Source organism: Silene latifolia, chromosome 5 (assembly GCF_048544455.1).
Source record: "Silene latifolia isolate original U9 population chromosome 5, ASM4854445v1, whole genome shotgun sequence".
Taxonomy (NCBI): domain Eukaryota; kingdom Viridiplantae; phylum Streptophyta; class Magnoliopsida; order Caryophyllales; family Caryophyllaceae; genus Silene; species Silene latifolia.
Genome location: NC_133530.1, coordinates 65,177,267 through 65,203,656, shown reverse-complemented (window position 1 = coordinate 65,203,656; position 26,390 = coordinate 65,177,267). Strand labels below are relative to the sequence as shown.

The window sequence follows — 26,390 nt, the reverse complement described above, 5'->3', positions numbered from 1 at the left end:
ACGATCACCCAAACAAGACCGAGAAGTGGATTGCGAACGAGCATACGAAGACGTTTGCAGAGTGGTTTAGGAATATTGTCTTAGAGTGTACGGATCAAATTGGTGATGACATCTCTCCTAGGTTACTACGTCTTGGTTTAGGTCCAAATGCCAGGGTCACCTTTTACAACAGTTTTGCCATTAATGGATATACTTTTTACACCCGCGAGCAAGATGAATTGAGCACAATGCAAAATAGTGGTGTGAGTTCTGAATTTGAGGCAATGCACTTTGCTACTTCAAAAGATAAAAAGCCTATTTGGGGAAAATGCCTTTATTATGGTGTTATTCAAGAAATATTGGTACTAGATTACATTGATTTCACCATGCCTTTGTTTCGATGTAATCAAGGGTTGATAACAACATCCATTGTGTCCGAAAGGATAAGATGGGATTTACGTTGGTCAATCTGGGTAAGGTTGGCAATAATAAGGATGATCCTTTCATAATGGCATCCCAAGCTAAACAAGTGTTCTATGTCACCGATCATATGGATAAGAAGTGGTATGTTGTACTGTCTATAAGGAGTAGAAGGAGTAGTCCATCCGATAATGGTGATGATGATCAGGATGTCGTTTTGAGGGAATGGATCACTCTACCACTGTATCTTATTTCGACGATGTTGACACTAATCATGAGGATACTGAAAGCATCTATATGCGTGATGACCATGGTGAAAGTATTTGGGTTAACGAAGAAACTATGACATCCAAGAAACGTCCCGATCCCGAGATAGTTCATCGGAGACACGGTGATATGGACGACCAACATTTTGAGTCATTTTCGGACCAATAATTTGATGGTTTAATTTATTGGTAAATCAATAATGGTCATTGTTAAATAAAAATTCCCAAATTTGCATGGCATGGTAAATCCCGTAGCTTAGATATGCAAAGATGCATGCATCTTTGTGTTGTCTTATGTTCTTGATCTTATTATTAGATGTGGATGTCTTTGGTGTTGAAATTATCAATAATGTTGCAAGATATGGTGCTTCATTGCTTGTTACGATGTATATATTGTTACAGGTTTGGACTGTAATGGAATTACAGTAATTTTAAAAAAAAAAGGTTCAACAATAACAACGGTTTTATTTAAATTACCCGTTGTTAATACTTTCAACAACGGTTATAGTTACATTACCCGTTGTTATTACTTTCAACAACGGTTGTATTACCCCTACCCGTTGTCATTGATTTTTTTGACATATTTCATTTTGGCGCAAATTTGGTGAAAATATATTACAACGGGTATATTTTAACCGTTGTAATAAAGTTTTGACAACGGTTGACTTATATTGACCCGTTGTTATTAACATATAACAACGGTTTTCCTTTTAGAACCCGTTGTCAATAGTCTGTCTTAATAAAAAACTAATTTACAAACACATACACACACAACACCAGTTCAACCGTTGGTATCCTGAGTTAATTCTTCTCTCTTCCTCGCTTTCTACATTCTCGTTGCCGGCCGTCGCCCAATTTCCGACGCCCAGATTCCGTTGCCTTCCCTTATCATCCTGCTCGTTCTCTTTATCATCATCATCATCATCAGGTATGTTCACTTTAATTTTGTGTTTCGTCATTAGGGTTTTAAGACGATCATCTTTTTTCTTTTTCATGCATCTGTTTGTTTTTCGTCTTCTTTGTTATCTTTATCATCCCGCATCATCTACTTCACTCCTCTTATTAGGGTTTAGGATTTTAGAAGCTCAATCTGTTGTTTTAAATTTTCATTCCTATTAGGGTTTAGGGTTTTAGATAATACTCTGCATGTACGTTGTTAAGTTGTTCATTTCCTATATCATTCATATTTGGGTTTTAGGATTATCATGGGTGAAAAACGGAAAAGAAGTCAAAAGAATAATAAGCCTGAGGATAATAAGCCTGGTGAGAGGGGTGCTACGAAGTGCCAGAAAGTCCTTGCAGCTATAGCCGCTAAACAGTTGTTGGAAATAACATGGAGCTCGAAGGGTTTCCCTACTGGTCCAAATGCGGGTTATTTCTCTAGTTGGATTGGATGTTGCACAAGACAGTTTGTGCCTATCCATTTAGATGATGTTAGAAGTTTGAATCCAAAATTGGCGGAGTTATACTTGGCTCGTGTAAAGGAAGGCTTTATTATACCCGATGAAAGCCATGATAAGTATTTAATGCATAAGGCAAATGGATGTCCACAAGCAAAGGAGGTGTGACGTTGCTAGGGATTGGTTGTATGTGGACAAGGCAATGGGGGAGATGCGTAAGAGCCCACCGGAAAACAAGCGTCCCACCATCAACAGAACAATGGGATCTTTTCAAAGAGATGAGAACTACTGAGAAGTTTCCAGTTAAATATCCTCGCCTTTTAACGATTTACCTATCATTTTTTTAATTAATGAGTCCTTTATATAATCTTTTTATTATCTCATCTACTTGCGCTTTTATATAATTATTTGAAGGCCGTTAGCAGAAGAAATCATGCTAACATTTCATGCAATTAGGGAAATGGTATGGTTCTCGAGGAGGTTACAGAAAGATAGAAGAGAACCTCGTAAGTAGCATGCATTATTCCCCTGTGAGACTTTATTTTTTTAATCACACTTGGACTTGCATTGATACACATTTACATGTATAAATGTTACCATGTTAATGTGTAGGTGGCAAAGGGAGTGAAAGAGGTGGATCGGCATGTAACTTATAAAGAAGGGCACATGCCTAAAGGATCCCGGTCGCGTGACAAATATGATGAGGAAGTGTTGGCCAGCATAGTAAGCATTATTTTATTAAGACGAGTTCATTACTAAATTTATTATTTTAGTCACAAATATAATTTGAAGTTTATTTAATATATTATAGGACAACGTATTGAAAGAGGTAGAAGAAGAGAAATTCACTCCCAGTGGTCATAATGACGTTCTTGCTAGAGCGATCGGCCGACCCGAACATCCAGGTCGTTTAAGGGGCGTCCCGTTACAGGTTGGAGTAACGAAATATTATGGGACAACTGCCCTGATAAAGAAGAAAAGGAAGACTAAGTCTGAGAAGGCTGACATGGTACCATTTATTCTATTATTTTCATTTAAGTTCAATTCACATGTTATTGTTGGGATAAAAATTGCTGACACATTACATTCTTGGCACGCAGCTTCAGTTAATGGCATCCGTACTACTAAAGTTGAATGCTGGAGGCAAGCTTTCCGAAGAAGAAGTGAAGATGATGGAGGATGTCATTTGTAAAGGGGGTAATAAGGTACAACAGATTGATCAAGAGGCCGAGAACACTACTACCTTGGCAATACATGCTGAGAAGGAAGTATCGGTCAACGAGATTCAAAAAGATCAGGTACCTAGTGCTTCTGAAGCTGTAACTACTAAAGCCGATCAGGTACCACCTAATACTTCCTTATTTTTTTTTTCTTTCTTTTTTTGGGTAAGATCAGAGGGTGTGTTCCCAGCCAACTCTAATGTTATAACTTCAGACATCGTACCATTGGTTAATTTTATTAGGTAAATAATGGGTCCGAAAAGGAGATGCAACTTGAGAAGACAAATGATGGAAAACAAAGATACATCCCCTTCAAGTCGGTTCCTGTTTTCGAAGGTATGCATACATGAAGTGTTTAATTAGTTAAATTTATATGAATTTTATTAAATTTTGGGATATAATAATGTATGTGTATATTCTTCAGGTCGTAAACAAGAGGGTAGTAGTTATTCTTGCTGACGCTAAATTCGAAAATCCAAATGTGCGTGTTGGCCGGGGTCTCGTAGAAATGCACACCAAATCAGCCGCGGTAACTGTAGTAGTTCATGGCGAAAAACTTTTGTTGAATCATAGAAAAGTAGAGATAACTACAGTCTTTCCAGGCCATGAAAACTGTCAACTGCCTGTCCCAGTTCGTGACGACATTACCATTCTGGGAGATGCGGTTGGGAGTTTCATCCAATGGCCTGAAACTCACATCTACTTGGCTCGGTCGTCTCCGCCTCCGCAGCCGAAAGCAGTTGGGGTTAGAAGAAATACCTTTATATATATGTTACATTTTTATTTGTTGAATGTTTTTATATGTTAAATTTATATGTTATTTTTTTTTTTGTAGGGAACAAAAAAGCCGGCTTTGGCGGGTAAGCCTAATGTCCGGGGACTTGATGAGGTATTTAATTAACTTCTCCATTTTTATGAAAACCTCCCTTTAATTTTTTTTGTTTCTGTATTTCTAAAAAGCATGGAAATTTTTTGTATGTGTAGGGAACAGAAAAGACGGCTAAGGAGGATAAGCCTAAGTCCCCGGACATGCCAACTACCTCGTCCAGACAACAACTTGATGAGGTATTTAATTAACTTCTCCATTTTTTTAAAAACCTCGCTCCCTTAATTATATTTTGTCTGTATTTCTAAAAAGCATGCATGGTAATTTTGTGTAGGGGACAAAAAGACCGATAAGCCTAAGTCCCCAAATATACTGCTACTACTACCTCATCATTGAAAGAGCAGGTTGACGAGGTATTTAGTTAAGTACGCTTTTATTTTTATTACTCCAACTAGGATATGTTACCTTTGGATTTTTTATTATTTTAATTATCTACATGTGTAGGCTGGTGGTAGTAGCACAAAATCAAAGAATCATTATTTCCCCGACCTGAAGAAGTTAGGAGTTTAAACTCCACACAATATACTGGGAAGGATTAAATGCAAAAAGTAAGAACGGCGACGATGAGGAAACTGCATGAGGAGGCTTGCCGTCGCATAGCCACCGAGCAATTGATAGTTATTCCGCTCGAGGAGGATATTCTAGGGGTTGAGCGCGAAGCACTTATGTCATGGGATATGCTAGCCATTTAGGCTGGCCTAGACCAGATTGATGTGGCACACCTATTTGTTTGGATGAAGTAAGTTTCTTAATAAATAATTTCATATTCTAATATTCTGACTACTAGATAGTGTTTTAATTAAATACCGGAATTAATACCGTAATAATGTAGGATATTGAAATTGAGAGTGATCCCCGAGAAGAAGATTTCATCTGATCAATACGGATTCCTGTGCCCCTATGTTTTATCTTTATTTATTCCGGATTTCTCGTTCGAAGAACGGGTAGATTATATTGCTCAGCAATTGGCGGCAACCAAGAAGCTGATTTTTGCCGCTTATAATGAAAAAGGGTAATAAACAAATTAATATTATGTTTCCCCCTACAATTGCATTTTCATAACTAATATATGTACTTGTTAATAATGATGATGTCTCTTGATGTAGGACTCATTGGGTGCTAGCAGTCATCATGCCGACAAAGAAGAAAGTTTTTTTGGTTTGACTCTTTACATAATCCACCAAACGAGACTTTTAAGCGCTTGATTAATAAGTAAGTTTATAATACTGATTTATTTATAATAACATTAAGTTTCAATTTTTATTTATAGCAAAAAGCTCATTTTTGTCCCTAAAAAAATGAGTGTCTGCCTCTTTTTTTTTTTTTAAAAAAAAAAAAGGCCTTTGAGAAGAGAAGAGCTAACGAGCAGGATCAACCCACTAAAGATTCTGATGATGGCCCTGATTTTATTACGATAACAGGGGTACGTGGTCAAATACAATACATTAAGTGCAAAAATCTGTGTTTAATACTAATACAATACCTAAAGTTCAAGATTCTGATGTGAGCCTTCTCTCGTCTGTTTGGTTTTATGTAATAATAGGCCCCTCGCCAAATGGATAGCATACAATGTGGATACTACGTTTGTCGGTTCATGTTGGAGATTATTAGGCGAAGATATATCCTTATTCCAGAAAAGGTTAGTAATTTAATAATGTGTTACGTTTATTACTTTTTTGATGTTGCTATGCGCAAAGATTTGATGTTGTTACAATAATGTCTTGTCTTTAATTTATTTTTTCCGCAGTATGTAATCAACCCGTCACCCGAGATTCAAGCAAGACTCAAGTGTAGATATAGACGAGGTAAGGGACATGTTGGGCAAATAAGTCTTAGAAAATAGAAATGCATGATACTCGAGTTCGATCGACTTATTAGTAATTTTTTTGTTGAAGTTAGGGAATGCTGATTAGTTCATGTAAATTTAACTCCTTGTAATTATATATATATATATATATATATATATATATATATATATATATATGATATATATATATATATATATATGTATATATATGTTGTGGTTGAATTGAATCTATATATATATATATGAACCATATATATATATGATTATATATATATATATATATATATATATATATATATATGGTGTTTGTGGTTGAATTGAATCTATTGAGTTCGATGAACCCAAATGTGATTTATCTTTGTCTTTGGTATATGGTGTTCTTGATATATATGAAATGGCATGAAACAAATTTAATTTTTAAAAACATTAGGAGTTCGTAATAAAAATGGTTACTAAAAAAAACCGTTGTGAAGACCTTTCAAAATGGTTACGAAAAACAAAACCGTTGTGAATACCTTTCACAAATACCGCGCATAATATTCAACAACAGGTTTTAAACAAAGAACCGTTGTTAAAAGTCTTCACAATTTTGGAGGGAAAGTTACAACAACGGGTTTTAAACTAAGAACCGTTGTTACTACAAATTTCAACAACGGGTATGTATCATATACCCGTTGTTAAAAGTCTTCACAATTTTGGAGGGAAAGTTACAACAACGGTTATTAAACTAAGAACCGTTGTTATATTATTCCCACCAAATTTTTGAAACACTTTCCACAACGGCTTACACGCTAAAACAACTGCTTTTAACCGTGGTGAATACTTTCTACAACGGTTTAAGTAAATAACCTAACCGTTGTAAATACCTTTTACAAAGGCCGCTTTAACAACGTCCGCTTTTTGTTTTTACAACGGTTTTTACCCGTTGTTATTGACTGTATCTGTAGTAGTGTAGCTGATTAAATTAATTACCAATGGTTTTGAAAAAACTTATAAATGTGACTATAAATGTTAAAGCATCCTTTACTAACATTCATTAATCAAATCACAATATTTCATCCCCGTTACACAAATTCGAAACAACATGGCAATGAACCCTAATTTTATCAACAACGAAGAATAACTTACACAAACGATTGAAGATGATGTGAAGGTTCTCGCCGGCCTTCCCGCCGATCAACACACATTAATCAAAGCATCCCTTGAACATCAACGGAATTATTGGATTAAGAGGCGTGAAGCAGTCCGGCTTGTCAACAAAGCCTCATCATCATCATCTTCATACCCTCGTTGGCCTGTTACTCGCAACTTGGTCATGCGCAACCAGAGATATATGTTGAGTTGTACTCTTCCAACCTTATCTCCACATGCAAGTCGTGTCCTTGCATATATTCAATCTGTTATTGCAAAATATGAAGTCAATGACCCAAAAGTTAGCGGTATACCAGAGTGTCGTGATTGTTGGCAGGTTGAGAAGCGCTTTTTACGCTTAACCGGGGTTGTTCCCGCTTATTATACATCTTTTGATTTCTGATAATTGCTGTAATGTATTTAGTTTAAAATTAAATGAAATGATTATTTTAAAAGTGTTGAGTTATGCTTGTTTGATTTGCTTCCATTTTTTGAACTCCATAGATCAGTCAGTAATCAAGATCCAGATTGCTGCTACGTAATACTCATCAACAACGGTTCACCTGCAACCGTTGTCATTTGGTTCATTAACAACAGTTCAGCTATAACCGTTGTAAATTGGTTCAATAACAACGGTTAGCCTACAACTACAACCGTTGTAATTGTTTTTCATTAACAACGATTCACCTACAACCGGTGTGAATCGTGACGTTCTAACTTCAACGTGCACCGTTTATTAATTGTTTGACCATACGACTCAATATATTAAAAAAATAAATAAATATAAGATATGACGATACGACTCATTATATTAAAAAATAATTAATTGTTTGACTATACGGTATTTTTTAAGCCGTGTGACAGTGGCTAATACTTCGTATTTCTCATTATTCTTGATTTTTCCCCACTTGCTATCCCAGTTGCCTAATTGAGGAAAGAAGTTTGTACTAACTTAATACGGATTACCAAATATGGAAGATGGTTTTTTTTGCGGGAAAAACTTTACACAATGAAAGATAAATGACAACAGTTAGGCACCAACCGTTGTAATATAATGACAACAATTACGGGTTTATAATCAGCCGTGGTCATATTGCAAAATATAGAATACGGTTTCGCTTAACCCGTGTTTACTAGTTTCAATAAAATATTCAAACAAAAAACATGCAAACCTTCTCCTCGCCCACTTAAAACCCTCGAACACTAAGTTTCCCTAGAACCACTACTAATCTCTGTCGCTGTCGTCGTTGTTGCCGTCCCCTCCGTCATCGCCATACCTAAAGTAATAATAAACCCTACTCCTTCGTCTCATTAACTTAATGTCTTTATTTTCTTAGCTGTGATATTATCCAATAATTATCTTAGTTTTATTGTGTGTTAAACAACACCTATTATTTTAAGTATATTGTGTGTTAAAAAACGCCTGCTATGTCGACTTAATGCTTAAAGTTAGTAGTTTCTTAATTTCTGGTTTAGATATGGGTGGAAAGCGGAAAAGAAATGATGGAAAAAGGTCAAACGAAGAAGATTCAGGTGATGAGAATAATTTGGAATCAGATACTGGGCGAAGGACCCATAGGGTTTCCCTAGAAGCAATAGAAAGAGGGATACCTAATAAACTTATATGGGATCCATTAACGGGGCTGCCAGATGGTGATTTTGCTGCAAATTTTCCGACTTGGATTGGTTATTGTGTAATAGAGTATGTGCCTCTCGGTTTTCCGCGTATCAATCAGTTGAGTCAAGACAATGAGGAAAAGCTATGGGGGAGAATAAAGGTATGTATATACAATAATAAAGGCAGTGAGATGAAATTATCTTAGTATTCGATATGTGCTATTAGCCGAAACTAAATGCTCACCATATATGCAGGCAGCTTACACTGTCCCCCAAGAACATGATGGTTACCTTAGAAGCAAGATAGGTGAATCCTTCAGAGCATGGAAGTTAAAGGTTGCTCAGAACCACTTGTTCGACAAGAAGACCGGGCAGATAAAAAAGAAACCACCAAAGAATAAGTATAAGTTTGTCAGCCAGCAAGATTGGATTAACTTTATTGCTTATAGGCAGTCTGAGAATTTTAAGGTAATTTATCTGCGACTCATTGGGATCACTTTATTAGTAATTACTTAATAAGTAATGAAATATGCTTACGATACTCGATAAAATTCATTTTATGAAGACTATGAGTAGGCAGAACCAAGAGAACATTACAAAGAAAGAGAGCGTCTTTCATGGCTCCAGAGGTGGTTATAGATTGATTAAGAAGAAGCTTGGAATTGTCAATCGTCACGACGCTTGGGTGGCCGGTCACACTCCTAAGAATGGAAAGTTAGAAACTCCATATGATAAGGCCAAGAAAATTGTAAGTTTGAATAAATGTGTCACTCCTACCACTGGTGGTCGGTTATATAATTGTGAGTTTCAATAAAATTTAGTTGCATAATGGTTTTATGTGTATGTAGAAAATCTGAGAAGAAGGGCACGGGAAAATAGAAGCCTGGGACGCGATAACATTATTGCTAAACTCCATATCGATGTTGGTATCATTAAGTATATTGGGAAAAATACCTGAGTGGTGATGATAGGGTAAATAAATACGTATTTTATTCAACCTAATTTATATATATATATATATATATATATATATATATATATATATATATATATAAATATATATATATATTCAAATTACACTAATTTTAATCATATTCATTTCTACTACACAGCTACAAACAATTTCCAGGTAGATACTCAGAATGGTGGAAACGGGGGATAAGCCATCTGAAGAAGAGTTGGTTATGGTTCGGCAAGTCATAAAGGAAGCAGGGCATAAGAAGAAAAAAGCGCGCATGTGAATTGAGAAAGACATGGCAAAGGATCAAGATGGGGGAGATGAAGAGGAAGCCATGAAGGCAGGGGAGAAGGACGTGTAGGTGGGAGTCGAAGACACGTTCTTATCATCTTCAATTCCGGGTTTTGACGAGGTATTAGCTACTACGACTAGTTTATAATTGTTGTATATATACTAATTAATTAAATTTATTATTTAAAATAGTGCATGTATATATACTAATTAATTAAAAATGTGAAGGTCGTTTGCAAGAAGCCTTGTGTTCTTTACTACCAAGCCTCTACAATGGCATCGAGCATAACTGTTGTTGCTAGTGGAGTTGAGGTTGAAGGCATTGCCACCCGTGAGGGATGGAGGGAAGTAGAAGTGACCGAGTTATATCTGGAGAAGTATGGTATTCTAATAGTACCATGTATTGATAATTGGCTATTGCAAGATGTCGTGGGTTCTATTGTGCAATGGCTTGAAAAATTCATTACTGTTGACATCTCCGGGGTAGTTATGCTAAAGCGAACGCATTTTATATAATGAACGCCTTTAAATTTATTAGGGTAACCTTATCTAACATATAGTAAGTATTTGTATTTTTACATTTTCAGGAGTTACACGAAGCCATTATGGCTGAAATTAGGACTACTACGTCAACACCCAAAGTCACTGATTCGATTGCCTCTCCACCCAAAATTCAAGAGGTATTGATAATTTGAAAAATAGATTGTGAGTTTTTCCTTTTTTTTGGATTATTTCATGGGAATAATCCCACCTATGGCCCCCCTGCAAATAACACTCCAACCTATAAGTAATTCGAATTAAATCCATCCTATTCACTAATCTTCCCGTAACGAACTCACTTATCATGACCTGTAACTTTAGGTTACAATCTCTCTCCTTCTCATATAACTATTTTCGACTGATTTCTGCCATTTTTGTACATCTCCTCGATCTTTCTTCAACATTTATGTTCTACTTTTTGTTCTTTTGATTCTCCTTCTCTCTTATTCTTTTTATTCCGTTTTTTATTTTCAACTCCCCTTTTGATTCTACTTCTCCCTTATTCTTCTTATGCTAATTGAATTTTAAAAAATCTTAATTAATTCAAATTGGTATGTTAAACTGAATTGTAGCGGAATTACTGTGACTTATTTCAAATGGAGCTGCTTTCGGCACGGCGAAGGTGAGTCATGGTGGTGCTCGAATTCAGTTCAATGACGCTGCTCTTGTGGCTGGTTGATGCGAGCACGGTGCTGGAACTGAGAACAAAGGTGGAGGTGATGTGATGGCTGAAGGTAGCTATAATGATGCTCGGATTTGTCCACGGAGGAGCAGGTGAGTCGAATTGGTGGAGATACCTGATGTTGATGCCGATGTTGCTGGTGGTGGTGGCACGAATAGAGGTAACACCTGGTTGGTGCGGTTGTGGATTCGATGATGGTGATGAATTGAGTGGATGAATGTCGTGGTGGTGCTTGGTTCACGAATTGATGGGTGAAGGGGCGAATTTTATGGTGGCTTGAGAAGGGTACGAATTGATGGGTGGAGGTGGCGAATTATATGGAGATGTAGCTAATTAATTTCGTAATTCGTACTTCAAGCTGCCATGGCTGATAGCTTTTTAGTTAAGAGAGGGGGTGTTTGGTGTGTTTAAAGTGTGTTGAACACACTTAACTTCTATAAAATAATACGGATGACCTGTTCTTCAGGTTTACGGTCGCATGAGAGTGTTATGGGGAGATTAGTGAATAGGATGGATTTAATTCGAATTACAAATAGGATGAAGTGTTATTTGCAGGGGGGCATAAGTGGGATTATTCCTATGAAATAATCCTTTTTTTTTTGTTATTTAAATTATATATGACGTCTCGTGTAATGTATATATTTTATTTTTCTAAATTGTAGACCGAGGTTGTACGAACACCCAACATTGTTGTTCCACTTAAAGATAAATATCAGACCGGTGATTATAAGCAAAAATTGAGTACTCCAGCGTTCGTAGCTTTGCACCAGCTGGCTGAAAGGACGCTAGCTGTCGGGGGGTACTCATGATTGACATCCCAGAGGATGTTATGGGTTTCGGTTTCGTTATTTATATGGATGGGGATTCACTCTGTCAGTTTCTCGACCTTGACGAGTTAGATGCCATGCACATTAAAATTTGGATTAAGTAAGTTTTTAAATTAAAACTAGGCATTTGGTTTTACGAATAGTGATGTTTATTTAAATCATCATTGAAAATAACATTCTTCGTTCCATTTGACGTAATAGGTACCTGTGTACACACATGGCTGAGAGGAACTATGTTTCTCATGACTACGGATTCGTGTCACCTGAATTGTTCTCTCATAAGTACGTTGGATACACATACGAAGAGTACAACAAGAAAATTGCTGAACGGTTGAAGATGCCCAAAAGCCTATGGTTTGCCCCATACAATGACAATCAGTATGTATAGTAGTTTATTGTAATGAATCACTATTCTATTCATTTATTAACACACGCTTACATGCATGTATATGAACTAACAGTTCAATTTTCAATATTTCATAGCAAGCATTGGCTGCTAACGGTAATCAGTGTGAAAAAAGACATAGTGTACTGGATTGACTCTTGCGGACATTCTCCCACTGATAAATTTGTAAAGATGATGACTGAGTAAGTTTACAACCTTACATTATAATGTCAATTGTTATTGTATGACCTTTGAAGACTATGATCCTTTTAATGTCCCATTAGTATTACAGAGCCAAATGCTAATTATAATTTCCTATATATATTTATGAATTAGGGTGTTTCAAATAATGGGAGCATCAAGTCTAACTTTTTTCAGGATAAACGTAAGTGTATTCTTAATAATTACTCCTATCATTTAATTTATGTTTATGCGAGAGTTTGATCAAAATAGCTTATTTGTATCTGATTAATAGTCTCCTATACAAAAACCAGGCAGCAACGACTACGCCTTTTTCTGTTGTCGGTCCATGTGGGAGATTATCACCCGAAAGTATATCGACATACCCTCACCGGTTAGTGTATTTTAATAACTATTTCAAACGTAATTTGGGTTTAATTCTGTGTAATATTTCACTTATTCTGTCTATTTTGATTTATATTTTGATTTGTAGTTCCCACCTACAGTCAACAACAAAGACCCAACCTATTCCAAGGAAGACCTCGACGACATGAGAAATAAGTGGGCCACTTATTTTCTTTCACTACCGGAGTGTCAATAGTTCGCTCATTATGCATGTGTGTATATATTCTGTTTATAATATTTTGATGTTGGGTTGAATATTTTGATGCTGGATTTTTAGTTTTGGTCAACCTGTTTATAATATTTTGATGCTCGGTTGAATTGATCAATCTGTGTAATATTCTGATGTTACAGAATTAAAATTTTGCAATGCGCAACTGCTGAAATGCTATTTTGCAGTAGCATTTCAGCGGAACCTGCTACTGCAAAAATTAACATTTCAGCAGCTGCTGAAACCTGCTAAAACAATTTTTTTAAAAAATATTTATAAATTCGATCACGGTTAAAAATAAAACCGTGGTCAATAAATCTATTAAAAACGGTCGCATTTAAATAGAAACCCGTTGACATATTCATCCATAATATAACGGTTTAAAAATCACAAACCGTTGTCGAATTCATGACATTTAAAACGGTTTAATAAGCATAAACCGTTGTCATAATTACTATTTTACAACGGTTGTGTTTCAGTAAAACCGCTGTCATAGGTTTCCGTAGAGCATTCAGACTAATACTACCACGGTTTCAATATTATAGACAACGGTTTTTGAACAGTTCTTAATATTGTATTACGGTTATCTGAACCCCTTATTACATTTCATAACGGTTCCGCCTTTTAAATAACCGTGGTCATGAAATAACAACGGTCGATGTAATAACGGTTCCGTATTTTGTATTACAAAGGTATATCACCTTATATAACCGTTGTTGTACCGATTATTTGTCGTAGTGATTCAACCAAAAACAGGGTTCGAACCCCGGTTCGAGTAACCGGTTTTCAGATCCGGTTTGAAAATTCCAGTAAAATCGGTTACCCGGATTAAAAGAAGTGCGGGTGAGGTTTATGAAATTTAAGGTTTTTTAAAACCGGAGACCGAACAGATTTGCAAAACCGGGTCGGGTACCCAGTTTTGCTCAACCCTATGTACAACCACCTAGACAGGCATAAAGCCCTAGCATGCATGCAAAAACAAGCCCTTGAAGGTGTACAACCACCTAAACAGGCATACAAGCCCTTGAAGGTGTACAACCACCTAGACAAGCATAAGGAGCGCAGGGATTTCTAAGCAATCAGGATCCTGCAACGTTCTACTGGTCCTAGAATGACGATAAACTTGCCTAAGATACGCCCCTGTTGGCTTTAAACATGATGAACACACCTTGCATCATGAACAAGGTTAAGTAGTCAAATGCGGCATATGTCTAAATCAGCCATTGGACTGACACGACAGCTACCTAAGTCAAAATCAACCTTCTCAGATTGACACGACAGATCTAAATCAACCTCTCAAGTTGACACGGCCTCCTCTATCCAGAACGCGGCATATGTCTAAATCAGCCCCTTGGGTTGACACGACAGCTAGCTAGGTCTAAATTAGCCCCTTGGGTTGACACGATGACCTCCAGTCTAAATATGCTCCTTGGGAAGACACGACAAGCAATGTATTTGAAAACACTTACTAAGACTTGCATCTTATAAAGTCAAGTCCCCAAAATATTTCAACAGTCCTAGAACGACGATAAACTTACCTAAGTTACGTCTTACAATGACTTAACACTTACTCCTACCCCTGGACATGGGCACGTATATTTATCATCCTTCAAAGCATGTCTTGTCCTCGCAGACAAAGACAAAACATATAGGCATGGTCGACATTGCATTCACAACATACTATAGAGCCCATATCATACATTAGAGGGTCCTCGCATGCACATGCATTGCATTACTAACATTTTGCAGGTATCACCTACATAACAAGTGCACAATAAACTTGTGCCAACTACCAGACTCACCCTTGGTGACCAGATAACAGGATGGTAAGGGCAGGTGGAAACTATTCCTCCTGAGAAGCTGTCAGCAAGATTCCCGTGTCAGGCATCTGCTCCCCAACATCTGCCACCTGGTCCCTAGTGTCTGACACCAGCCGTCTAGTCCCCAACATCAGCCGACTGGTTCCCACCATCAGTCGTCTGGTTCCTAGCGTCAGCCGCCTGGTCAGCTGTCTGGTCTCCAGAGTCAGTCGTCTGGTCCCCAACACCAGCCGTCTGGTCCCCAGAGTCAACCGTCTGGTCCCTAGCCTCATCCAGCAGGATTTCAATGTCAATCATTTGGTTCCTAGCGTCTGTCATCTGGTTCCCAGCAGCAACCAACAATGTCCGCCTTCAGGAACCCAGCGTCCATCATCAGATTCCTGGCGTCCACCAAGTTAAGCTGAGCATCCTTCAGCAGAAATTCGCATGAAATCCGCTTGCTAGCAAAGTATGCTAGCAGAAATCTAAAAGTCGGCATCTTTAGAACATCGGCTTGCAGATTAGCAGAATTAAGGAGTGACAGAAATCAGTCTGCCAGAACAACGGAGTATGGTTCAGCAGAAACGAGTAGATCATGGCACCAGAATAATGGGTACAGAACAGGGATGCGGAATTATCTCAAATGTATCTACCAGGAGTCACACTTAGCAGCCTGTTCCAGTAGTCTGCTCTCGTACAGTTTCAGTAGTCTGCTCCAGCAGAAGTTTTACAGTATATCCTAGCAGAGTTTCAGCATCCTTCTCTAGCATGTTCCAGTGCCATCATTCAGCAGTATGGCTGCATCTTGTTTTAACAAAGTCTCAGCGGCTGAATCCAGAAACATAGAAACTGTTTGTTCCAGTAGCAGAAAGACAATATCAGGCAAACTTTGAAGAGTCAATTTCCCTCCTCAACGAAGCTGAGAAACGAAATTGGGGGCAAACTGTTTGGGCCAAAATTCATTATTTGGTCTAAGCTACGTGGCACGAGACGAGTGAGTAATTAATTAAGCAAATGGACCCATGTCATACATGGGGGAGTCGGGCCCACGGACCGAAGGAATAAGAACTCGGCATGGACTGAGATATCGATAAGACCACGAGTGAGATAAGGAAGTCCAAGTTGCTACCAAATTCTGAATAAGGAAAGTCCAAATTGATTCCAAACTCTACCTTGAGCAATAAGGCAATTAAGTGGGGAACCCTAATAAACCCACTGGGATTTATTCAATATAAATACAAGGAAGCAAGGAAGAGAAGAGTAATATTCATACACAGACAGCGTACCAAGCCCTTTCATTCTACGTACAAATAATCCCATTAATGGTGAAGCAGTGATGACCTCATCATTATCATCTTGTTCCCCTAATTACCAACCCACATACGGCACCCATCATCAATAATCGTTCATCATGAATCCCCATCACCATACATAGCCAACATCACATCAATACCCACTGGAAGATGGCTTTGCCAATTATACGCGCACATACAGATTCGTTGTTAAAGGAGTATATGTCCGTTGTATATTATATTTGTACTTCGATCGTCATATAGTGGAATATTGGCGGGATACTGACTCCCCCCGCGGTTGTTTTCCACATCGGTTTTTCGGCGTCACCAAAATCTCTTGTGTCATTGTTCTTTTATTTTGCCCTTTATATTATTTCGTCATAAGTCGCATATAATTTAACCCCCCGATACGAGGCTAAAAAGAATAAGTCACTTTAACTCATAACGAGATAGAATATCGTGTCTTGACAGTTTTTTGCCAAAACAGTGGTATGTATAAATGAATTTATATAATTTGAAAGCAATTTGTCGACTCTTAAGTCTGTCACACACTCAAAGTGCATACAAATAAACAAGCCGAATACGATATAAACAAAGTGACGATTAATATACGCCCACTCTTACAAATCAAAATGTAATTCGGGCATCCAATCCCCTCGCAGGTCCACTTCATATCCTTTATCCTCCAGTTCAGTGTCTCCAATCTGAGACTCTGAGAGCACAACAAATAACGATTACCGACATTATATACATTGTCAAGGGGTTTTAAATTACATCCAAAAAATTGTACTCCAAAATCGAATATTTTAATTTAATAATCATATAAAATCCTTTAATAGCCCATGTAAATAAGAGGAAAGACAGTGTAGGAACGGTATATCATATTGTAGTGTATTAATTTTTGGAAGATGCCAGATGAAGAATTGGATGACTACTGCTGGATACTTGTGAATAAAGTGATATGTATAACTTACAAATGGAAGAAACTTCAATTGCCACTCCTCCTGTGTGATGATTCTGAAACACTGTGTTCAGCTGACATGTTGCGGCGGTGAGTAGAACCAATTCTAGATCTTTCCGTAGCATCTTTGTTGTCGGAACTTCCCATCTTCAATAAATAAGAATGAGAGATTAGATGTTCACACCAAACACTTGAAATGCTATTAGTTAAAAATTAATTGAACTAGGAAGGTGACTTACCCGTGTCACAATTGCATATAGAGGTAGTGTGCTATAACTGAAAATGGTTTGGACTGCCACCCTTCAAGTAACAAATGCAAAACAGTTTTTCAGAATAATTGATGAGAGTTATATGCTCAAGCCTGGTCGTGCAATTATGCCATGCTAAAAAGGCTATCATGTGGTTAAGCCGTGGCTAACTCAATATTAGGCTATCATGTATATTTGGAGTTCTAGCGTATAACTAATAAAAAGTTAGCGTTTGTGCATTTCCACCGTTTCCAAAATAAATAACGTAAATCCAAAGTGTGAGTGAATAAAATTAAATTATTTTGCTATCGTTACATACACTACTCCGTAGAAGTGATAATAAAGAGTCATTTGGTTAATGAGGAACTTCATAATCCAAGAAATTTACAATTCATAGGAATTAAGTTACATAATCCTATTAGGTGAATTTGATAAAAGTGTTTGGTTATCTTATGTACGAATTGAATTCCACAAGAACTTACAATGACCAAAGGAGAGTAGGCAAGCCACTTTAATTTCATTATGTAGGCATGGAAGTTCCAATTCCTATATTCCTCCCAAAAATGACAACCAAACAACGTTGATTTTTCAAAATCGTGGGATTTTCTAATGCCCTGGTTTTCAATTAGTAACCAATCGACCCTTAAATTTATGATAAGGGGAAGATTGCATATACTACGTTGTATTAGTGAATAAGAGTAAATGTATAGACGTATAGTGATGTCCAGGGCAATAACAACTAACCTAATGACTTGATGTAACAGTGAGATTAGCTACCAAATATTACATACCCTAAATATCTTGAGCACTATGACAAAGAAATAGGTAGATGGACAATAAACATAAAAGTTTAGTTTTTTTAGTATGGTTTTTCTAACATATGTCGTAAGGACACACATTAATAATATAAATATTGGTAAGATTCACAAGATATTCTCATTAATTATGATAAATATGAGTTTATACTTGAATATTTGATGAGAATATCTTGTGAATCTTACCACATTTAGGCTATTAATATGTGCCGTTATTAAAAAAAATCGTTTTTTTGTAAATGTCAAGCCTTAATATACTTTTCCTTGATTTATAAATATTTTCGACATAAACAAATTTTTATTTACGGTAATAGTACTCATTTGAATAAAATTATTAATAGATAGCTACACTCTAGAACTTGCGTAGGCATTCCCATTTCTCACTTAGTGGTAAAAACTAACAAGATAATCATTTTGCAATTTACATGAATTTTTGTTCTGGGGTCTTTTAAAGGTTAATCAAACAACTCCTAAATCGAGCAATGATACAATGCACGGTACACTAGCAGTCTAGCAACGATGACTCTTAGATGAGGAGTAAAGGAAAAAAAAACTTACATGATAACAAGCCTAGCAATGGCAAAGTTACGGTCACCCATAATACAAGAGTTGAAGTCGAATTTGAACTGTAGCATATCAAGTCCAAATATGTTAAGGAGTTATGAATATACACATTACAAATGTTTAATATGAAGCTTCATATAGTTTTGAGCATGAAAGGTGTCCTTACCAATGTCCATAAGTATATTGCTAGCCCAAAAGAGTTCATAAATAAAATAACATGAATCGTGTGGAGGATAATTCTTGGGTTCTTGAACCAAAAGTAATCATCTGAAAGTTTAATCATTTTATCTCCTCGACGTACTACTGTATGTCTTTGAGCGAAATAGGTAACTAGATCTGTGATCACTTGTTCCAATTTGGTGCCCACGATAAGTAACAACTACAAGATGACATTGTTATCAAAATTACAATTCCACTATTCAAATAAAGGGTCACCGTACCAAATAATTTAAACGTCTTTGTCAATTTATAAGTTCAGTATTGCAGAATGCATTAGTTAACTTTTTGGATTAATTAGAATTATAGTTCTTGAAATTAAATAACTCTAAGAGATATTTAGAAATCAATCTTAATTTTTCGCAATTATAATTTTAGGAATATGTGGAAATTCAATCTTTCAGGAGGAACTTTGGTGGTTTTAGTTGAGATTACATTGCTAAACCTTACAAGAGTAATTTACTCACCGAGAGCGGGATTAATGATATCCAAAAATATATATTCCAACCTGCATCATATTTTAAGCCAAGAGATATATTAAGAACAAATGAGACTTCATATATAAGCATGTTGTTAGAGTGTCAAGTTAGATGAATTACTGGTGTTGTAATGGCAGTTATAGAGGTTTAATGCATATTCCGTCTTGTTTGTTCTAAGTGTGCGAAGAAGGTGCCAGAATAATGAAAGCATTTAAAAACAAAAATAAAATAGACTACGGTCAACTTTGAATATTTTTAGGAGGGAATTTTCTTGGGTTTTGCTGAATTTTTTGAGCTAATAACTTTTTCAGGAGGTCTTTCTTAGGACGGTCACAATTTGCGACGGGCTAAATGTAACCACTTTATAATAAAATGTAACCACACATAAAAATGTTATTTTTTTATGTGTGGTTACATTTTCTCATAAAATGGTCATATTTGGCCTGTCATAAGCTTGTGATGGAATAGTGTCCGTCATAAGTGAGAATTTGCATAACTTTTTATTAATTAATTGTGAGTTTTGGTATTTCTTAACTTTCATTGCCAAATCTGATTAGTTAAAATTTCATCCTATTCCTTACTTTAGTCAGGTTCAGAGAGTCCACAAATTTGGTTGAGTCCATAAGTTCTATTCTTAGCCAATTATTTTCTGATTGTAACTTTACTACTTGATAAGTATAACTTTATTACTTTACTAGGTTTGGTGCCCGGCTACGCCCGGGCTACCTTTATTTAACATTTAAATTTTATGTTCTATGAAATATAATTTCTCTAAATTTGGTTAACACATACATTTACAATTTATATATTAAAATTAGGGTAATCTGATAACTTATACCTTGAATAAGTCACTTTTTCAAATCTTATACCTAAGATAATTTTCTTTAAAATCTTATACCTAAAATAACATTTTTTTTCCAAACTTGATACCAAATCTTTAAAAAAATCCCAAAATTAACGATTTTGCCCTTGCTAATTTAATGGTTTTTAGAGGTGGTAATGGTGGATGTGTGTGTTAATAGGTGAGGCAAAGGATAACAATCTTTAATTAATAAGGGTAAGATTGTCAATTCAAGGCTTTTTTTTCAGATTTAGTATCAAGTTTAGAAGAAAATGTTATTTTAGGTATAAGATTTTAAAGAAAGTTATCTTAGGTATAAGATTTGAAAAAGTGACTTATTCAAGGTATAAGTTATCAAATTACCCTTAAAATTATGATGAGAGGTAAAATTAATCAACAAATTATGAGACACGTTCACCTCTCCCGCTATTAATATTATTACTTTCACTACATCCCCTGTTAATACTATTACGTTCACTACTTCTTCGGTTAGTGTTGTTTGTTTTAATATTCGTGCTATTTTTACGGTTAACCCGTTAGTTTTGTCAAACTCGTATATTTAAATAAGTTAATATTTTCTTAAAATCGAATTGTTAGTTAAATTTTCATACTCTTTCCGTTGTTCTTACTGTTACTTTCATTAAATGTGTTGTGACTACTATTACTTTCACTTCTCCCGCCGTCATTATTTTTTCTATCACTACTCCCGCATTTATTATTGTTAATTCCACTGCTCCCGTTGCTATATATTATTGTTGCTTTTACTACTCACATGGAAGATTACTATCATAATAGTTGATTATATAGTTGTATTAGAGTTATATATTTAAATAAATCTTAAATATTAAATTAGAATATTATTTAAGAGCAATCATTATTATTTACTAATTAAATTACAAATCTAATGAATTATGGAATATTATATTTTTTGAAAATCTGAATTGATTTACTTACCTTTAAATAGTTTCTAAAATATAACATATACTTATATTATATTTATGTACGTTAAATAATTAACATATTTATATACTAATTAATACCATAAGTGAGACCTGTTTATTTAAGGAAACTCGCCATATTCTGATATTCTCTAAATTTATAATTTTAACCATAACTGTATAATATTTACATTGAAATCCCTTGTTCAGGTCCATCACACGGCGCTAGCGATTTAAAACTATATAGTATAATTAATGTGTATAGATTTATTTAATTACATGAAAGTCCCTTGGTTTCTGGAATTAATATATAGTATTGATGAGTGTATTTTTTACATTTTAAAGTCATTGTGTATATAAAATTTTGAATTTAGAAATTTCTTTTATGTAATTTTAACAAAAGAATATGTAATTTTATTGTTTTACGAGTGTAATTTTAGTCGTTTAAGTTGTAACTTTAGTTATAGGATGGTTTTAAGTAAAAATGTGAATTTATATACTTTTATGAGGGTAACTTTACCCCTTTTAAGTGTAACCTTAGCCGTTGAAGGTGTAACTTTAGTTGTATGATGTTTCTAAGTAAAAATTTGAATTTATAATTTTTATGAGTGTAACTTTACCCCTTTTAAGTGTAACTTTAGTCGTTGGGGGTGTAACTTTAGTTGTATGATGTTTCTAAGTAAAAATTTAAATTTATAATTTTAATGGGTGTCACTTTACCTCCTTTTTAAGTGTAACTTTAGTTGTTGGAGTCGTAATTTTAGTTGCTAGAATCATAACTTTAGTCGTATGTTGGTTTATATGTGAAAATTTAAATTAATATAATTTAAAATATAACTTTAGTCCTTTCAAGTGTAACTTTTATTCTCCGAGAGTGTAACTTTTGTCCGACCACTTTAAACCACCGACAAAACCACCACCATCAGTCTCGTATCCGCACCACAACCAACAACCACCACGCACATCTCACCCCAAAACCACCAACGATACCAAAACACCATCACTGACCCGCGACATCAACAACCCACCGCCACCACTAACAGTTCAGATCTGGAAAAAAAGGCGACATCAACAAACCACTGCCACCACTCAAAGTTCAGATCTGAAAAAAAAAACATAAAGGAGAGGGGAGGGAGGAGGCGACTGCATTTTAGTAGGAGGGAGAAGAGGGAGAGGGGGAGGGACAGAGTAGGCGGGAGAAGAGGGAGAGGGGGGGGGGAGGCGGCGGGTGGTGGTGGTGCGTGGTGAGGAGAAGAAGGGGCGATGGTGGTGGTGCGGAATGAGAGAGGGGGAAAGGAGAGATGCGGCAGTCGTTGGCCGGGGTCTGACGGCGGCGAGGTTGGCTTGGGGGTGGCAGCGGCGTTTGCTTACTGGTGGCGTCGGCGTGGTGTGGGAGTGGTGGTCGATGAGGGCAGGGCAGGTGGTGGCAGGCGGCGGTGGAAGTTTAGAGAGAAAATGGAAGAGAATGAAGAGAGAGAGAGAGAGAGAGAGAGAGAGAGAGAGAGAGAGAGAGAGAGAGAGAGAGGGGTAGGGTATGTGAGGGTGATTAGGGTCTTGGGTGGTTTTATATGTAGCTTTTTTTTTTAATCTTAGCCCTTTATTCTTTTGATCTAATGGCTTGGAGTAGAACTTAGGAACTCAACCTAAAAGGGAGGACTTACATGATCCTCTCTCTCTCTCTCTCTCTCTCTCTATATATATATATATATATAGAGAGAGAGAGAGAGAGAGAGAGAAAGAGAAATGATATCCTATAAGTCCACCCTTTTAGGGTGAGTCCTTGAGTCCTCATTAAAGCCCATAGATCTAATAATGGATGGTTGAGATTAAATCAAAATAAAAGGGCTGAGATATAAAAACCAAGACACCCTAACTCTCACATCTCTCCCACTCTCATTTCACTGCCTCCACAACTCTCTCTCTCTCTCTCTCTCTCTCTCTCTCTCTCTCTCTCTCTCATCTTCTGTCCCCTCCAATATTCATTCACCAACTCCGGTGGTACCATGCCGCCACCACACCTTTCTATTTCTCCTCCCCTCCTCCACTGCCAGGATCCACACCACGCCGACACCACCCTGCCCACGCCGCCATCTCGTTGACGCCGTCCCGAGTTGTTGCCCGCGCCGCACCATGGCCAACCCCTCCCTTCTTCTCAAATCTCGTTTTTGTGTTTTTCTTTCAGTTTTCGTTTAATTTTTGGTGGCGGTGGTTGTTTTTAACGGTGGTGAGTATTTTTTTCTTGTTTGGTGGTGGTGTGGGGTGTTGACGGTGGGGATTGTTGTTTTTTTTTTCTTAGATCTCTTTTTTTTTGCAGATTTCGTTTTTTTTTCCTCATAGTTCTTTTTTTTTTGTGGTGGTGACGACGGGTGTTGACGGTGGGAGTAATTGTGTCTTCAGTTTTTCATTTTTTTAGGGTTGGCTGTTGGTGGTTTGATGGTCGTGGTCAGAAGGTGGTGAGGGTGGCGGTGGTCAAAAGGTGTAGAGGTGCGTGTTGCAGGTGGTCTGTGAGAAAGAAGGGTGGTCGTGATGGTGATGGACATGACTAACGTAACACTCTTATCGGACAAAAGTTACACACTTACCAGACTGAAGTTACACTCTTATCGGATTGAAGTTACACTCATATCGGACTAAAGTTCACTCTTATCGGATTGAAGTTACACTCATATCGGACTAAAGTTACACTTATTATGACTATAGATACAATCGTACAATCGTAAATGAGTAAAGTTACATAAAATTGTGTTAAAATTATAAAATTTCAACATGAATTAAAAATTACATAAATTTAAATTTTTACATAAAAAATGACTTTAAAAATTAAAGTTACATCCTTAAAATAGTAAATTACACTTGTAAAACAGTAGAGTTACACTCATAACGGATTGAAGTTACATAAATCATTAAAATTACTTGAATTTAAATTTATATATTCAAAATAATATTATATAACAAAAGTTCAAATTTTTGTATTAAAAAAATGGCTTAAAATGATCAAATTCAAATTTTTATATTAAAAAATGGCCTTAAATGATTAAAGTTACACTCATAAAGAATTAAAGTTACACTTATGGACTAAAGTTACACTCATAAAGTACTAAAGTTACACTAGAAAATGAGTGGCTAAGATTAGGACTTATAAACTCAACCAAATTTGTGCTCTCTCTCTCTCTCTCTCTCTCTCTCTCTCTCTCTCTCTCTCTCTCTCTCTCTCTCTCTCTCTCTCTTAAAGTTACACTCATAAAGTACTAAAGTTACACTCAGAAAATGAGTGGCTAAGATTAGGACTTATAGACTGAACCAAATTCTCTCTCTCTCTCTCTCTCTCTCTCTCTCTCTCTCTCTCTCTCTCTCTCTCTCTCTCTCTCTCTCTCTCTCTCTCTCTCTCTCTCTCTCTCTATATATATATATATATATATATATATATATATATATATATATATATATATATATAGTGGGTGGGTTCAGGTACGAACTAAGTTATGGTGCGAACTGTACGAACTACTTAAATACACAGTATAATACTTCTCAGATACGCAATACTTCTCAGATACATAGTATAAATACTTCTGGATACACAAGTTTATACTTCCGGATACACATTGTATTACTACCCGGATACGCATGGTATTAGTACTGGATACACATATACCCGGTAGTAATACCAAGTGTATCTAGGGTGGTATTTTGTGTATCCACCTTCGTCGCCATTACCACTGCCCCCACCACCATCACCACAACCACAACCACCCCCACCATCATCACCACCATTACCATGCGTATCTGGTAGTAATACCGTACGTATCAGGGCTAGTATTTTGTATATTCACCAAACCACAACCACAATAGTGACATTACAACCACCCCAGCCCCAACTAACACTACCTCGACACACCTACTGCTAGCACCTCCACCACATCTACGACCACCAGACCAACACCGCGCTCATAACCGCTATAAACTCAACCCTCACACACCAACCTGTCAAACCCCACGTTGGCATCTCACTGTTTCTGCCCTCCATTTTCGCACCACCGACATCCCCCGTTGACCTCCTTATATACACATCTCTATCTACGCATCTCCGTATCTACGCATCTCGCCATTTCTGCCCTCCATTTTCGAACAAAGCTAAGAGAATGAACGGAGATTGTCGAGTGATGGTGACCAGAAGGTGGATGAAAGGACGGTAGTAGTCATGCTCAAATCGTGGCGACATGGATCTGGGTTATCGGAGGCGACATGGAAGAAGCGACAACAGGTGAACAGTGGATGCTGGGAGGTGGTGCCTCAAACGCAGGTTGTTGGCGCCAGCATATTGGTCATTGGAAGCACCGTCGGCTTCTGGTTCGTCGGAGGACATGCTGCCATCAAGTGTTGTTGGGTGGTAAGTTGGAGATCAGAGAGAGAAGGGTTGAGTTTGTTAGGGTTTGGGGTGGATTTGGGCTTCTTTTTAATTATTGGGTGAGTTGAATCTGAGCCCTATATTCAAGTTCGTACAGTTCACCCCCTAATTTAGTTCGCACGGATCTTGATATATATATATATATATATATATATATATATATATATATATATATATATATATATATATATATATATATATATATATATATATATATATAGGAATGAGATCATGTGAGGATAAACTATCTTTTTGAGGATTGAGGATTGTGTTATAATATTAGAGGTTTTTCAACACAATATCACAGTTATTCGATAAAATATCACACAAAAGAACACCTGTGCAAAAAAAAAAAAATTTTTTTTTTTTGACAAAGGTCTGATTTTTCGTGATATTTTATTGAAGAACTTGTGATATTGTATTCACAAATCCTCAATCCTCAAATATTTAGGAGTTCTCACCGGATCTTGACTCTCTCTCTCTCTCTCTATATATATATATATATATATATATATATATATATATATATATATATATATATATATATATATATATATATATATTGGAGATCTAATGAGTCCACTATAAATATTGAGTCCATAAATCCTCTTAGAGGCCATCAGATCAAAC

General features: G+C 36.4%; 1 protein-coding gene across 3 annotated transcripts in view; it reads right to left on the bottom strand.

Moving 5' to 3' along the window:
- Positions 1–16,753: 16,753 nt before the first annotated feature.
- The window catches only part of LOC141657480 (MLO-like protein 15), a 30,413-nt gene continuing 20,776 nt past the window's right edge, over positions 16,754–26,390 (bottom strand). The window contains exons 10-15 of one of the 3 annotated variants that reach the window (XM_074464727.1): positions 19,565–19,605; positions 19,048–19,260; positions 18,876–18,943; positions 17,494–17,554; positions 17,268–17,401; positions 16,756–17,005 (exon numbers count right to left, since the gene is read on the bottom strand). In XM_074464727.1, coding sequence (XP_074320828.1) covers positions 17,282–17,401; positions 17,494–17,554; positions 18,876–18,943; positions 19,048–19,260; positions 19,565–19,605 — 503 coding nt within the window. In that variant the 3' untranslated portion in view covers positions 16,756–17,005; positions 17,268–17,281. Of the gene's footprint in view, positions 17,006–17,267; positions 17,402–17,493; positions 17,555–18,875; positions 18,944–19,047; positions 19,261–19,564; positions 19,606–26,390 lie in introns of all 3 variants that reach the window. The other 2 variants (XM_074464728.1, XM_074464729.1) reach the window with 2 other exon arrangements.